At 45.9% G+C, this 16,513-nt stretch overlaps 1 protein-coding gene across 1 annotated transcript in view; it reads right to left on the minus strand.

The window, feature by feature from the left end:
* The window catches only part of LOC308283193 (T-box transcription factor TBX19-like), a gene marked incomplete at both ends in the record, with an annotated part of 33,221 nt that extends 17,338 nt beyond the window's left edge, over positions 1 to 15,883 (minus strand). The window contains 3 exons of the mRNA XM_080723572.1: positions 6,389 to 6,665; positions 14,948 to 15,130; positions 15,744 to 15,883. Of these exons, the coding sequence (XP_080579698.1) occupies positions 6,389 to 6,665; positions 14,948 to 15,130; positions 15,744 to 15,883 (600 nt within the window). The remainder of the gene's footprint in view (positions 1 to 6,388; positions 6,666 to 14,947; positions 15,131 to 15,743) is intronic.
* Positions 15,884 to 16,513: the final 630 nt, after the last annotated feature.

A 16,513-nucleotide genomic window follows, 5' to 3' on the forward strand; every position in this document is an offset into this window, starting at 1 on the left:
AGAGCATGTGAGCGGAGTGGAGCGGATAAATATACCGCTCCGCGCTCCAGGGATCCGTGGTCCCGCTCGCTCCTCGCTCACGTCGGCTCCCCGGCCGCTCCGCTCCCCCCCGCTCCGCCGCTCACCTTGAGTTGTGCATTAGTCGCTCACCGCTCGCTCCACGCTCCGCTCTCAAACAGTCTTCTCATCAGCAACAATTACAACCAAAAAACGGCACAAAAGAAAAGCCGTGTTTTCCTCAGAGTGAAACACATCGGCATTTCCTGAAGACGCTCGTTTCCATTTGCGCTCTTTTCTGGAGCATTTAAAGCAGCTAAGACGTTGTTATTTATTGAATAAATAAATTATTAACTTAATTGGGAGCTGAGAGACAGTGTGCAGATTCATTCTCCTCTTCTTCATAATAATATATTACCATCGTGATCGTATGACAATTAGGCATGCAAGTAGGCCTATAGTTAAATAACTGTAGGTTAACATTTAAAATAAAAATTCGTTATTTTTTTAACAATTATCAGGGGATCATTATTATAGCTTCATTTCAAATTAATAAGTTTTAAGTTTTAGTTGAAGAAGAGTAATGGAAGTACCCCGGAGCGGGTCCAAGCGTTTGAGGACACAAAGGCTGCTCTCGCCAAAGCTGCCATGTTGGCCCACCCGTCCCCGGCTGCGCCTATAGCTCTTACCACCGATGCCTCGGATTATGCAGTGGGGGCCGTGTGCGAACAGTGGGTGGCTGGAGCCTGGCAGCCCCTTGCCTTTTTTAGTAAAAAGCTACGGGACACTGAGAGAAAGTACAGCACGTTTGACAGAGAGTTGCTGGCCCTTTTCCTCGCTGTACGTCACTTCAGGTTTCTGCTGGAGGGCCAGAAGTTCACCTCTTATGTGGACCACAAACCCCTGACCTTTGCCATGGCCAAGACTACAGAGCCGTGGTCGGGGCGTCAGCAGCGCCAACTCTCCGCCATCTCAGAGTTCACGACAGACATTCAACATGTGGCCGGCAAAGACAACCAGGTGGCGGACTGCCTTTCTCGGGCACACGTCAGTCCCGTGCACCTGGGCATCGACTATGCAGCCATGGCCGCCGATCAGCTCATCGACTCTGACCTGCAGGCTTTCTGGACGGCGGTGACAGGACTGCACCTGGAAGATGTGGCGTTTCATGACAGCGGGGCCACTCTCCTCTGTGATGTCTCCACTGGCCAGCCCCGGCCGATGGTACCAACTGGCTGGCGCCGCCGCGTGTTTGATGCCATTCACGCCATTTCGCACCCGGGGGTGAGGGCGTCAGTTAAGCTGGTGGGGGCAAAGTTTGTCTGGCCAGGACTCAGGAAGGACGTATGGGGGTGGGCCGCCTCGTGTGTGGCATGCCAGAGGGCCAAGGTACATCCTCACACTAAGGCCCCCCTGGAGCCGTTTCTCATTCCAGAGAGGCGATTTGACCATGTCAACGTGGACCTGGTGGGCCCACTTCCCCCGTCGCAAGGTTTCACGTATCTCCTCACTATGGTGGACAGGACCACCAGGTGGGCGGAGGCTGTTCCCCTGAAGTGTAAGCTTTCCCCTCTCCCAGGCCCTCCGTCAGCTGTCACCCCTGCTGTTCCACCGGCGAAGCCTCATCGTCGGCGAGGACGGCCCCCTGCCCCGGCCCCTACCCCTGCCCTTTGCACTTTCCCTGAGACTGTGAAATACAGTCGTTATGGCCGCAGGGTCAGACCTCCTAAGAGAGACTGAAGACACTGGGTGTACTGTTTTGGGGGGGGGTTTGTACAGGGTTATGGTGTTGCACTAATGTCAATTCTGAGTGTTCGGGGGGGGGGCCTGTGTGGTGAACACCTGGACACCTGGACACCAGGGGGGGTTATCTCACCTCAGAATGGATTGGGGGGGTGGAAATGGGAAGAGAGAGGAAGGGATATAGGGAAGTGCTTGTACCTGTGTCATTCATGCATTTGTTTGGAAGTAAAACGTCTGAACCGTGTTCTCCGTCTGTCGCCTCGTTTCTTACTTCCACAGGAGTTAGTTTTCCAGAATGCAAGTACATCTTCATCTGGGTTCGATCTTGGGGCGGAGAGATAGCTTTCAACTTCACTTTTCGCATCACCAGCATCTTGCTTCTCTGTGAAATATGATCGGAACATGCAAGGTCTCTTGATTAGGCCTACATCAGGTGCAGGTGCGGGGTCGGGAGATGCGGTGCTGGTGGTCGCCGCAGACTGACCTGCTGCGGTCATTTCCTCAGCTTCTTTAACGATGAGATCACGGATCTCTCCAAGTTTGTTGCAAACCAACTCATCACGGATTATCCACTCTGTTTTGAAAGAGGATCTAACACTGACGCGAGGAGGATGTGTTTATCATCATAATACATTCTGAAGTGGGTGGAAACGTTATTAGCCAGTGTTTCTGCAAACGAAGCAATGCTCATTGGAAGGGCCACGTCGGAATTGACTAGCAGGGATTTGAGCTCGGTGACAGCGGGGAGAATCATCCCTAAATTCCCAAGCTCCCGTTGCATTTTGTCGGTGAGGTCAGCCAGCGGTGACAATACTTCTACAAGGTGAGTCAGCCGACGCACGTCGTTTGAGGTGAGGTTTGTAGCGGTAGTCTTAAGCTTGCTTTGCCATAATGGATCTTTATCAAACAATTTAAGGACAGACTCGATCATGTGTAACTGGCTGCTCCATCGTGTCGGGCAAGCAGTGGTGGGTCGCACACCCAGACGGTCGGTTTCCTCTGTGTTCTGACAACTCTTGCGCACACTTTTCACTATCTTCCCAGCTTTGATTAACAGGCGATTGATATCATCATGCTCGTTAATGGCGTCTTTAATGGCTAGCTGAAGAAGATGAATAGGGCATCGCAGGTGTAAACTTGACACAGTGAAGTACTGGTTTACCATAGCATTGACATTACTGGTGACCTCGTCCACTTGGTTTTGTGAGAGCTCAGGCAGTCCCTCCTCTTCCTCCTCTCCATCATCGGGCGTAGCGACCCCCACTTCATCCTCCTCTTCTTCCTCTTCACTGTCAAGGTCCGGGAGGATATTAAATGCCTTGATCATGTTGCTGGCACTGTCGCTCACAACCCGAATCACGCTCTGGTGGATGTTCCAATTTTTCAGAACACATTGGTATTTTTGGTAGATGCGGTCTGCTGTATGGCTTCCTGCAATGTGCTCACAGCTTAACAGCACATTATGCCCCTTGAACAGCCCATCTATGAAACTCGCCACAATGGCAAGGAAACTGTGTCCTCTTCTATTTGTCCAGATGTCCGCTGCGAGAACGAACCCTTCTCCCATTAGCAGTAGATCCCTTAGCTTGGCTTCCATCTCTTCCATGGCATTTGGCATAAGAGTATCCCTGACAGTATTGTAGCAGGGCGGAGTATAACCCGGTTCGGCCTTACCAGCAAAGTGTCGCATTCCTTCGCGCTCGCCTGCAGTTAGAGGTTCGTAGTCCATGTATATCATTTTAAAAAATTATTCATCCAGCTCCCTTTTTCTTTCACGTGTGACGGTTGGGCCTTTTCTCCCAGTGAAGAAACTCTGTAGCTGATCACTCTGTTTCTCTGTTTGTTGCTGCTGCGCTTCTTTATCTATAAAACAAACACATGCTTATTAAGTAGCCTATAGCTTACATTAGGATAGTAAAGCTGGCTTTTGTAAATGACCTATCTCAAAACGGCTACAAACCTTTTGATTTCTTCTCATTATGTTGGCGAAATATCTCCTCATGTCTCCTAGAGACGTGTCTTCTCAGATTCCAAAATTAATCTTTGCTGGTTGTAACTTTCTCACCACATTCTGTCTCGTCGGCGTCTTCTGTTTCTTTAACTTTGATAGTACATTTGTACGTCTTGTCTGTTATTTTGGTGTAGTATTTTGCAAATTCCATGCTTGTTCTTGGCTGTATGGGACTTTCATAGCACAGCATACAAAGGTGCATTGTGGACTAGTGGGCATGGCCAGTTGTGTTGTGTATGGTGATTTCGCGCACAGTGAGCGGTATTCGAAGCGGGCGGCGGTCGCCGCTCTGCGGAGCGGGGTACAGACCTCGTTCCAATGCCGCTCAGACCCATTTGAAAAGTTGCTCGCTCACGCTCACGTCAAAAACGGCCCGCTCCGCTCCGCTCGCGCTCCGCTCACATGCTCTGGTTTATAGTTACTATGCAGATAAATTATAATGTTATAAAACATACATAAACCACTTTAGCCCACATAGGCTGTTTGAAAATAGCCGATCTACAAGCTCACAACGCGTCACAACGCGACACGTTGTGAGCTTGTAGATCTGCTATTTTCAAACATTTTGTAGTTAAGTACAAGTACTTTTTCCACCACTGCTTACAATTTGAAAGCAGGGGCGTCAATTGGGTATGGCAGGGGTATGCAGCTGCCATACCCTGGGTCCAGGGGGGAGAATAAAAGTTACTTTTAAATATATATCCATGAATGTCTCTTTGTCTATCTGTGCTGGTTATTATGTTGTTAAATTACAGTAAACTAACTACAAATGCAAAATGTAACAAAATGGTTACTTTAACAAGGTATTATAATTATATTCTCCACACTTTTATTCTCCCCATTTTGACAACATGGTATATTCCCAGGTTCCACAGGTCAGCTGCACAGGTGCAATGCACAACCGTTCCAGGCTGCCATATCCAGCCCAAGAAACCGGGGGAAAAAATAAAATGTACTTCTTAAAATAAATGTATCATGCCTGTTGCTAAGGTGACACCAGTCATGTTGCCATACCTTAGCTTTTTCTGAACTGACGCCACTGTTTGAAAGTAAACAGTTTACTTTAAAATGTTAAGTATATTTTGATGCCAATACTTATGTAGTTTTACATTTGGAATTAAAGGCCTTTTACAGTGTGGTATTGCTACTTTTATTTAAGAAAATGAATGTGAGTACACTTAGAAACTTCCGCTATGAGTGTACGAGTCCTCTCTCTCTCTCTCTCTCTCTCTCTCTCTCTCTCTCTCTCTCTCTCTCTCTCTCTCTCTCTCTCGCGGTCGTTAACAAGGCCAATTAGCCAATCTGGCTTCTCAGCGGAACAAAACAAACTGTTTTCTATTCAGATTGAGAGCCTGCATGGCTTCACCTCTCACACTACTACACACACACACACACACACACACACACACACACACACACACACACACACACACACACACACACACACACACACACACACACACACACACCTCCTTGTACATTGCCAGTGCCCACATTAGTTGGAGTGTGTGTGGGCCTTTTGAATATCAAATCTCTCTCTCTCTCTCTCTCTCTCCGCTAGTTAATTGTCTAGTAGAAAACACATAATTATCATAATGCACAAATAACCTTGGCAATTATTTCATTATGTCTCCCTGAGCACCGGACATCATGCCAACACTGCATTACCGCCGCACGTGTGTGTGTGTGTGTGTGTGTGTGTGTGTGTGTGTGTGTGTGTGTGTGTGTGTGTGTGTGTGTGTGTGTGTGTGTGTGTGTGTGTGTGTGTGTGTGTGTGTGTGAAGGTCCACATGCATGGGTAAACATAAACAACAGTATTGCCAGATTAGTATAATTTGTGTCTGCGTCCGTATACCTGCCCGCTCCTGTGTGTGTGTGTATGTGTGTATGTGTGTATGTGTGCGTGCGTGCGTGCGTGCGTGCAACCCTTGCTGAGTGGATGCTCCTCATCAGGAAGTGCATTAAATCTCTGCCGCCCAATTAATTTAGGCCTAAAATTATTGAGTGCTTTAACTATTGAAAAATAGTAGATCTACAAGCTCACAGCGCGGCACCGAGTGCCACGCTGCGAGCTTGTAGATCCGCTATTTTTGAAAAATCGTGAACATTTTGACCCGATTTTATAAGTGTCTTTTGAATCCTTCTAAGTTTTTTTTTGTTGATGTTTCTATGTCAGCAATCTGGCCAGCCATCGTCAAAGAAAAGGTCCTTTTCACTTGAATGGAGCTCGGTTAGTCTGTTCTTGAGAGACTACTATATCAGTGGTTCTCAAACCTTTTCATGTGAAGGACCCCCAAAATGATATTTATTTGGCCATGGACCCCCCATCTCAAAATATTTATTTCCAGGGACCACCCAGAAGCAAAACTTGATTTACAAACGTTCGCTTAAAAAATACTCAAAGATTAATATTCAAAGATTTGCACACATTTTCACGACTTAAAAAAAAAATAGCAGATCTACAAGCTCGCAGCACGGCACTCGGTGCCGCGCTGTGAGCTTGTATATCTGCTATTTTTCACTGGTTAAAGCATTCAATAATTCTAGGCCTAAATGGGTTAAGAGCTGTTCACGTTGTTCCCGTAGTTACTTTGTGTGTGCGCGAGCGCGTGCGCTCGTGTGCGTGCGTGCGCGTACCTGCCCTCCCCCGTTGACCTTGTTGGTGAGCTTGACCTTGTTGAAGGTCACGGCGGCCTTCATCCAGTGCGCGCCGAAGTTGGGCGAGTCGGGGTGGATGTAGACGCCGCCCTGGCTCCGCCCCCCCACCGCCGCCTCGGCCTTGCCGGCCGCCACCCACTCCCCGTTGACGTACTTCCAGCGGCAGGCGGCGGCCGGCGCGAAGTCCAGCAGGAAGGTATACATGGCACTGGGGTCCAGGCCCGCCACGCTCACCCTGAGCACGGGGAACATACGCCTGGAGAGCAGGGCACGGCATTAGTTCAGGCCTGGAATTATTGAATGCTTTAGCTATTGAAAAATAGCTGATATACAAGCTATTTTTGTCGTGAAAATGTGTGCAAATCTTTGAACATCTGTGTTTTTTTATAGCGGATATTTGTAACTCTGCCCTCTGTAACTAAATATGTTGAGATGGGGAAACAAATTTTCAAGGTCTTCCTTTGACAGCGTGCAAATGGATTTGTACATATGTACGCTGTTACAGACGGGTCAATTTAGACCCCCCCTAAAGGAACCCACAGAGTCCCAGTAGTGGTTCTCAAAAGTTAAAGGACCCCATCACTCCGGGAGAGTGTGCAAACTCTCAGAGTTACAGAAACTGTTGATTCATGGCTATCTCGTCATGTGTTTCTGGTAATATTGTCCCCTCATCATGTTGTATGTCTGTCATTCCTGGCTGGTCCAGGCCGGCCATTAGGAAAAAATAAAAAAATAAAATGTCTTTGTTCCATTTTGGGGGCTGGGCGGCCAACAAAGTAAATCGTCACTGTCAGGCAGAAACCTTGTATCTCCAAGTTTCAAATTTGTACATTTTTCACAAAGCAAAGCCCTACTTCATCTTACAAGGCTGTTGTACAAAAGTAGTGAAAACATGTTAAATATTTTTTTAAATGATAAATACAAAACGAACAGTTTTAGACATACAAGGTTTCCACCCGACAACGACAAAATATAACTCATGTACATTAATTGGCCCACTGGCTTGTCACTTGTCATGATCTGAAATGGCAAATCTTTGAGTAGCAGCAGCGCTATAGAGAGAGATCTCTCTCTATAGCACGCAATGAGGGCCTCCCCAACTCTTTTTCCCGGGCTGAATCAGGGGCCCAGCACGTCCCTGATGTCCGTGACAAAAATATCCACCACAAGCCATCATGGCGATGACCCCTGCTTGGGAATCCGCCCGGGCGACCTCTAAGACAAGGGTCTTCAACAGGGGGTCCAGGACCTCTAGGGGGTCCTCAGAGTTACTGCAGGGGGTCCTCCAAATCGTTGTGTGACTTTTTTCTCCTTTTTTTGAACCCTAGCATCCATATATCCTGAGGACTTTAGCCAAAATAGCCGATCTACAAGCTTGTAGATCGGCTATTTTCGGCAAAGAGGTTTGAGGGAAAAAGAGCAGACTAAGTACAGATTGAAAGGTCCAGTTTATTAAGTATTGAAAACATTGAACATTTAAAACACAAATTGACATGAATCCAAAATACACTAATGATTGTGCTGTCAAACGATAAAACTATATGGAATCTATGAAAAGGTTGTGGGGGGTCCCTGCTTCATCTCTCTTTCAACTAAGGGGTCCTTGGCCTGAAAACGTTGAAGACCCCTGGTTTAAGAGGTTAATTTAGTCACTACACAAACATGGCCAGATGGCCTCTTAACATTTAGATTATTATTCTTTATGTAAATTGATCAGTTTCTTCATTGTACAACGGTGTCAGCAAAATGTGTTCCACCTCAGACTTCACCACAAACACCCTGCTAGTTTGATTCTATGATACCCTAACCCAGGGGTTTTCAACAGGGGGTCCAGGACCCCTAGGGGGCAGAGTTACTAAATAGGGTCGTCAACTTACAAAAAAGAGAACTTTGGCCAAAAATAGCAGATCTACAAGCTAGTTGTGAGTTTGTAGATCGGCTATTTTTGGCAAAGAAGTTTGGTGTAGAGGGGAAAATGTGAGGCGTTGTGAGCTTGTAGATCAGCTATTTTTTGGCAAAGAAGTTTGGTGTAGAGGGGAAAAATGCGAGGCGTTGTGAGCTTGTAGATTCTGCTATTTTTGCCAAAGAAGTTTGGTTTAGAATGTACAGAGTGAAAGGTGAAGTTTATTAAGTATTGATGGTTCAAGTAGTTAAATATCTGAAAACACAAATTGACATGAATCCAAAATACACTGATGATTGCGCTGTCAAGAAATGAAACTATATGGAATCTATTTACTCGTATGAATCTTGACGGCAGCCGTCTCCAATGAGACCCTTTCTGGTGCATTTATATTTAGTTCATCTCGCTATCATTCTCTCTCTCTCTCTCTCTCTCTCTCTCTCTCTCTCTCTCTCTCTCGCTCTCACACACACACACACACACACACACACACACACACACACACACATACGCGCACGCTCAAACACATGCATGCACACGCGCGCACGCACACTTGAAGTATCAGCTTGTGCTTTTACCAAACAATTCCAGTGGGTAAAGTGGTGATTTGGGAAACGTGCAAATGGACGACCGCCCACCGCAGGCTACGAACCGGACCCTCCAGAGCACGAGCCGGCAGTCACGCCCCCTCTCTCAGCGGTCACGCCCCCTCTCAGCGCTCAAGAGGAGGTCGCCGCAAATGCCGGCACGCGGCCAACGAGAATCAATCAGCGGGTCAGGAAATGATGATGTGCGCAGAAACAATTAGACACAATGGGTATCGGTGCCATTTAGGCCTGGAATGATTTTACACTTTAACCCTGCAAGGCCCAGCGATGCTTTTTGGCAACATTTTTTAAATATTCTTTTAAAAAATGTTATAATTAGTTTTCCTGTTCATTTTTTCACATTAACATCACCATTAAATCCTATTGTTTACTATTACAATGCCATTACAATGCCACGATATTTGCATATGAATACCTCCCACAGAGGCTGACATTCACACCACTTAAAGATCTCTGGAGTCCAGAGTCTAGACGAACAACATCTCACTTTTTCACTGAAGCTATTCCTCACAAAAAACATAAGTAAAATGCCTGTAATATTTGTTTTGGTGATCATTAGAATGTCTAGAACATGTACATAAGTTATTATTGTGAAAAATATCCCCAAAATGCAAATTAGAGCATGTTTTATGATTTATGGCTATAAAACCTTGCAAAAACATTATTAATTTTTAAACATTACATTTTCCTCTGATTAGGACTCCTACAACACCATCTGATTTAAAAAAAAAAAAGGCAAGTAGAAATTAATTTGGGTCTTGCAGGGTTAAAGTTGTACTATGTAACTTTTTTTATAAAACAAATCTTAAAATTCTCCTAACTATTAAATCACAAAAGTTTTAGAAGATCCGCGCCGTGAATTTCAGCCTGTAAAGCCTTCTCTGTATGTAAACTGAGATCCTTGCCGTGGACCGGATCTCGCGCCAAAATTGCGTCATCACACTACCGGCCAATCACAGCGAGGGTTATACAACTGCCGGCCAATCACAGCGCATCTTGAAGTGGGGTCGCTATGGCAGCCATATTTGTTGTCGCCCGTTTGTACCATCCCTTCTCTAGGTAATTTCGCCTACCAGGCAGGGTGAAGGAGTCCGTATCTCTGGAATTACTGAACGCACAGGAACAAGGGACCCCTTAAAAGATAGATCTCAGCGAGGTGGAGGCAGACGCGGGGGTCTGAAGGTACGAAAAACGTCCGAAAGACGCGGACGCGACCGCGGTTTGCTATAGGGCTAATGACCACTAGTTGGGCATCTTACACAGTATGGCTTTAACTATTGAAAAATAGTAGATCTGCGAGCTTGTAGACCTGCTATTTTCGAAACGTTGTGAAAATGTTTGCGCAAATCTTTGAATATAACATTTGTAACTCCAATATTAGCTTCTGGGGGGTCCCTGGAACAACACATTTTGAGATGGGGGTCCGCGGACAAATTCATGTCATTTTGAGGGTCCAGAAGACATTCATAGAATCGGGTCAAAGATTTTCAAAAATAGCAGGGAGCTTGTATCTCTGCTATTTTTTGACAGCCACGTGTCACATTTTGCTGGGGACCCTATATCTGCAAGCCCCTCCAAGGACGTTCTGTCACGCATTTCTAAACAGCCATGCGAAAATTCATGTTTACTATTATTTCAGTTAGGCCATTGGAGCTAATACAACGGATGACACAAACGTTCGAGCTGCAGCAACAGTCGATACGCTGCAGAGGTGAATACACACTGTGTGCTCTGGACATGATATCCAAATAGTCCGGCTGCCAACTTAGCATTTATGGCATAGGTATGATACTTGGTATATAGTTTTTCTTTTATTGGCCTAAAATGTTGTCAATATATATATACGTTCATAAAACCACCTGCTGATCGCCTGTCAGCATTGAGCAATTGTATTTATAGGGGGTAAAAGTTTGTCCCATTCACTTACTATACACTATACTATAAAGGGAAAAAAATACCCCCCAAAAGTCTGCTTTAAGTAGCATGTGAGGGGTCAAACTAGGGGTTTATGATTATTCTGAATCCATTGCAAGCATTGGTTTGGCATGAAAAACCTTCCTTGGGCTTAAAAAGCTCCCCACAAAATTGTGAAAAGTGATGACTCATCACTAAACCATATTTTTGTTTGTCTGTTTTTAGGCCAAGGGATGTTTTTCATGCCAAACCAATGCTTGCAATGGATTCAGAATAATTGTAAACCCCTAGTTTGACCCCTCAGGCCCTCTCATGCTACTTAAAGCATATTAAAATTAATTTTATGTTGAGGGCGAGCCTATACTTCCTCAATTTCCTGGTCAGTGCGAGTCAGCCTATATGCACTGCTCTGTCTCTGCCCTCTGCCTGTTTCAGAGGATTGTTTTGGTTAAACTAATTAAAACATGTATTTTTTTGGGGGACTTGACAAAGGGTGAATTTAACAAATGAACAAGAATAAATAGACTTTGCACCCCTGTTCTGTTCCTCATCTGCTGCACTTTCAACAAGACATGCTGTGTCTGGCTGGTGCCTAATGGGGTATAACCATAGAGTTATATACCAGTAAGACTCCCTAATCGGGAGATAAGCGACGGTCAGGTCGCAGCGTGATTTTAGGGCAAAATGTGTAGGAGTAGTGTCCAAAAATGTGTTTGAAAAAATCGGCCTGATGGTGGCGCTATATGGGACAGATCCATATTGATGAGATGAGTGTAGACATACTGTGTACAGATTTGCGTGATTTTAGGGCAAAATCTGTAGGAGCAGTTTCCAAAAATGTGTTTTAAAAATCGGCCTGAAGGTGGCGCTAAATGGGACAGATCCATATTGATGACATGAGTGTAGACATACTGTGTACCGATTTGCGTGATTTTTGGCCAAAAAATTTAGGAGCTGTGTCCATAAATGTGGTTTGCAAGAACCGGCCTCATGGTGGCGCTATAAGAGGGTCATGTGAGAATTGATGGGTTGTGGTTGTGGTTTGGTAGGCAAGGATTGTGTGTGCAAAATTTGGCATGGATCGGGGCAACGGTTGCGGAGATATGAGCAGGGGAAAAGTGTGACGTGTGACGTGTGACAGACTGACAGACAGACAGACAGACAGACAGACAGACAGACAGACAGCTGGTCGAGGTTTTGATAGTAAATGCGACCTGACGGTCGCAATAATATAGAGGCCGGACAGCCCCGCCCCAGCTGTTCATGTCAATGCAAATTGCTCAGTGGCGTTTGAAGCACCCGGAAGACTGCCGGAAGTAACTGTACATTGCACGCTGATTGGTTGAACTGCGTCAATAGGCCAACTTTGCGATTGGCCGAGGCACCAAGCAGGCGCACAAGGGTACACAGTAGCCTTAGCATTTAGCATACGCAGGAGCGTTTAACTGCACTCCCAGGTCTGACCACTAGGCTAAGGCAGCTTCAATGCTCTACCATGGTTCTGGGGGCTTGGGTATAACAGGCAACCCAATAGACGTGCTACAACAGCTGAGGGAGCAAGGCGTTGTTGGTAAACCAGTAAGACTCCCTAATCGGGAGACAAATAGGCCAAAAATGAGTTGTACCAAAATCGTCCTGATGGTGGCGCTAGATGGGACAGATGCGTTTTGATTACATGACTGTAGAGATACTGTGCGATTTGCGTGATTTTAGGGCAAAATCTGTAGGAGCAGTGTCCAAAAATGTGTTTTAAAAAATCGGCCTGAAGGTGGCGCTAAAGGGGACAGGTCCATGTTGATGACATGAGTGTAGACATACTGTGTACCGATTTGTGTGATTTTAGGGCAAAAACTGTAGGAGCAGTGTCCAAAAATGTGTTTAAAAAATTCGGCCTGAAGGTGGCGCTATATGGGACAGGTCCATGTTGATGACATTAGTGTAGACATACTGTGTACCGATTTGTGTGATTTTAGGGCAAAATCTGTAGGAGCAGTGTCCAAAAATGTGTTTAAAAAATTCGGTCTGAAGGTGGCGCTACATATGGGACAGATCCATGTTGATGAGATGATGAGTGTAGACATACTGTGTAGCGATTTGCGCGATTTTAGGGCAAAAATTTTAGGAGCAGTGTCCAAAAATGTGTTTTAAAAAATCGACCTGAAGGTGGCGCTATATGGGACAGATCCAAGTTGATGACATGAGTGTAGACATACTGTGTACCGATTTGAGTGATTTTAGGGCAAAAATTGTAGGAGCAGTGTCCAAAAATGTGTTTTGCAAGAATCTGCCTCATGGTGGCGCTAGAAGAGGGTCATGTGAGAAATGAGGGGTGGGGTCCCCGCACCGCCGAGGCGGACGAATAGGTACCGGCCCCGGCTCTCCCGGTCGCTCCTAGCCCGAGTTACGGCATTTTATGTGCGCTGCAGTAGCAGGGGGTCCTCCACTGGGGGCGCCACCACTTTTGCATCCGTTCTGGAGCACCAGGAGTCGGTAGTCCCCGGGAATTCCCTGTGAGCAGCCCCGTTGGGGTGGTCATTTGGTCATTTTTGCACATTTGGTCATTTTTTACACCTGGGGTCCCCCAGGGACCTGAGGGTCCCTGGAGCTCCGGGGGTCCTTGGAGGTTGTAGTTTGGCAGGCAAGTTGTGTGTGTGCAAAATCTGGCATGGATCGGGGCAACGGTTGCGGAGATATGAGCAGGGCAAAAGTGTGACGTGTGACGTGTGACTGACAGACGGACGGACTGACGACTGACGGAGGGAGGGACGGACTGACAGCCCGTGGAGGTTTGGACTTTGGATAGTATAGGAGTGCAAGTAACTGCGAACTACGGTCGCAATAAACTCATTGAAGTTATGGAAATAATAAGCAGATATTCAACGTGGCACTCGGTGCCACGCTGCGAGCTTGTAGATCTGCTATTTTTGAAAAGTTGTGAAAATTTGCTTCTCTCTGAAACTAAATATTTTGAGATGGGGGATCCGTGGCCAAATACATATCATTTTGTGGGTCCTTCACATGAAAAGGTTTGAGCACCACTGACATAGAAGGATTTGAAATATTCAAAGACTTGCACAATTTTTCAAAATTTTTCAAAAATAGCAGATCTACAAGCTTGCAGCGCGGCACCGAGTGCCGCGCTGTGAGCTTGTATATCTGCTATTTTTCAATAGTTAAAGCACAAAATAGTCCAAATTCCCAGTTCCCAGTCTAAATGGGTTAAACCCATATGAAGAACATTCATGGGGGGCCCGCAGTGAATCCTTGTACCCAGGGCCCAGAATTTGGTGCGACACCCCTGATTGCCAAATTCGGAAAGAGGAAGACAGGCCACCTGATGACTACGCAAACTACAACATGATGTAACGTTATTTTCATAATAATACAAACCAATTAGTTTATTCACACTCGTTGCGGTACAAGTTGAAATAAAAGATTTAAACTATTTTTAAATATTTCAGAGTTCTGTTTCCGGTTTGATGGTTCTGGCCAAAGTGCAGTCCGTCCGTCGTTGATGACTACAACAGGACGTGGTTGTTGCCACTCCTGACCGGATCATAAAAATGACATGCTAATGATCCCAGGCTAGAGGAAAGAACAGGAGGAAAAAAAGAGCCAAATTGAGAGGTAATCTACGATCAACAAAATTACGTTTTGTGTTCCTGTAAATGTAGGAACTAGCATTAGCTAGATCAGTTGCCAACCCTACGTTTTGAAGTGTATTAGTAACTCCCAAAACTAGTCTAGGCTGGCTACTGCACCTGAAATGCAGGGTTGAAAAACCCAAGCCTTGAGTGACTCAAAATGTGTTGTTACCAGTCTACAATATATCAGTGATAATATGGCTATAGCCTACACAAAATAAAATACAAAAATATAAATAGTTCGTCCTACTCTGAAGCACAAAAAAGCTGTAAAAAAAAAACCAAAACCCCCAAAAAAATGCATTTATTAAAAAAGAAAAATGTATACAATCATTTTGCATTCATTTTCAATCTTTTGAAAAAGAAAATGCGACTTTTACTCGAGACTCCTGACCCATAAAAGAATTGCTCCGTGACCAACAAACGGGTCCCGACGACCCACTGTTTGGCGAAATGGCGCATTCAATACCTTCCACTCTTGGTGACGATCATCTCGTTGGTGATTCGCTGGAACTTGTGCCACAGCTCGGCGTCCTCCAGCGTGACGGTGAGCCGCCGCTCGGTGGGGTCTCCCTTCTCGCGGCCCGCCTGCAGCTCGCGCTCCACGGCGCCCAGCAGCCGCGACACGCTGCCGCAGCGCGCCACATCGACGCTGGTGGACAGAAGGGACGAGCTGAGAATGTTAGAGATGCAGGGGCTGACATTTCTTTTATATATATATATATATATATATATATATATATATATATATTATATACGTATCATTTTTATTCCACGATTTTGTAACCCATTTTTTCACCCGGTGCCAATTGCCTAAACTGTAATCCTGGGCTCTGCTCTCCCTCTGCCAACCTGGGGAGAGCCCCGAACTGAGCTCATGCTTCCTTCAGTGCATGAGGAGTGAGCAGACCGCTTCTTATAACCTGACAGGGGAGAGCTTCACGGGTTGGACGTAGCGTGTGGAAGGAACACGTTATTCCAACCGGTTCCTTTCCCCTCCATCAGGCGCCCCGGCTGGCCAGGGGGAGGCAGTATAGAGGCCAGGATTACTGCATGTTTTTGTGAGGGTATATACCCTATAGGAGACACGGGGAGAACATGCAAACTCCACAAAGAAAGGCCCTTTTGCCAACCCCACCTAGTGTGTGGGCGCTTATGACGCGGAGGAATGGGGATGTTTCTAAGGGTCTGGAGAAGGCACTTTTTACAGACGGGTATAAGGGCAGGGGGCTCAAGCCCCCTTTAATGTCTATGCGTGCACGTGCCTGGTGGACAGCGCCGGGCCGTCAGTGCTGCAGGGCTCGCCGCCGCCGGCCGATGCGACGCTGCCACAGTCCGTTATGACACTGTCACCAGGGTTGGTCCCCACGGGGTCGCCGTCTTCCTGGGAGCCTTCCACTTTCATCTGCCACACACAAGTGGTGGAAAAAAATTGACTTTTATGTAAAAGTATCAATACTGCAATGCTCTAGAACAGGGGTTCCCAAACTTTTTTGTCTCAGGGCACCGTAAATATTTTTTTAATCCGAGGCACCCCTACATTATAATTTTCACTCCCAGCACCCTATATTTATAGCATATCGTCGTTGTTGGGTGGAAACCTGTATGTCCAAAACCGTTCGTTTTGTATTCATCATCTATAAAATGCACAAAACTAGTGAAAACAGACGATCTACACAATGCCTCGTGTAATTCAAGTTTAAAATTATACTAAATATTTTTTCAAGTGTGCAAATAAATTCCAAATATTTTCAAATTATCTCGCGGCACCCCTGGACTGCCGTCACGGCACCCTATAGGGTGCCCTGTCACCCACTTTGAAAACCCCTGCTCTAGAACAAGGGACTTCAACATGGGGTCCTCAGTGTTATAACAGGGGGTCCTCCAAATCAGAGTGATATATATATATATATATATATATATATATATATAATAGAAGATCTACAAGCTCACAACGCCTTGCGCTGCAATGCGCTGTGAACTTGTAGATCTTCTATTTTTGGCAAAGAGCTTTGGTGTATTGGGGGGAAAGAGC

This window comes from Nannobrachium achirus, assembly GCF_963921795.1.
Source record: "Nannobrachium achirus genome assembly, chromosome: 4".
NCBI lineage: Eukaryota > Metazoa > Chordata > Actinopteri > Myctophiformes > Myctophidae > Nannobrachium > Nannobrachium achirus.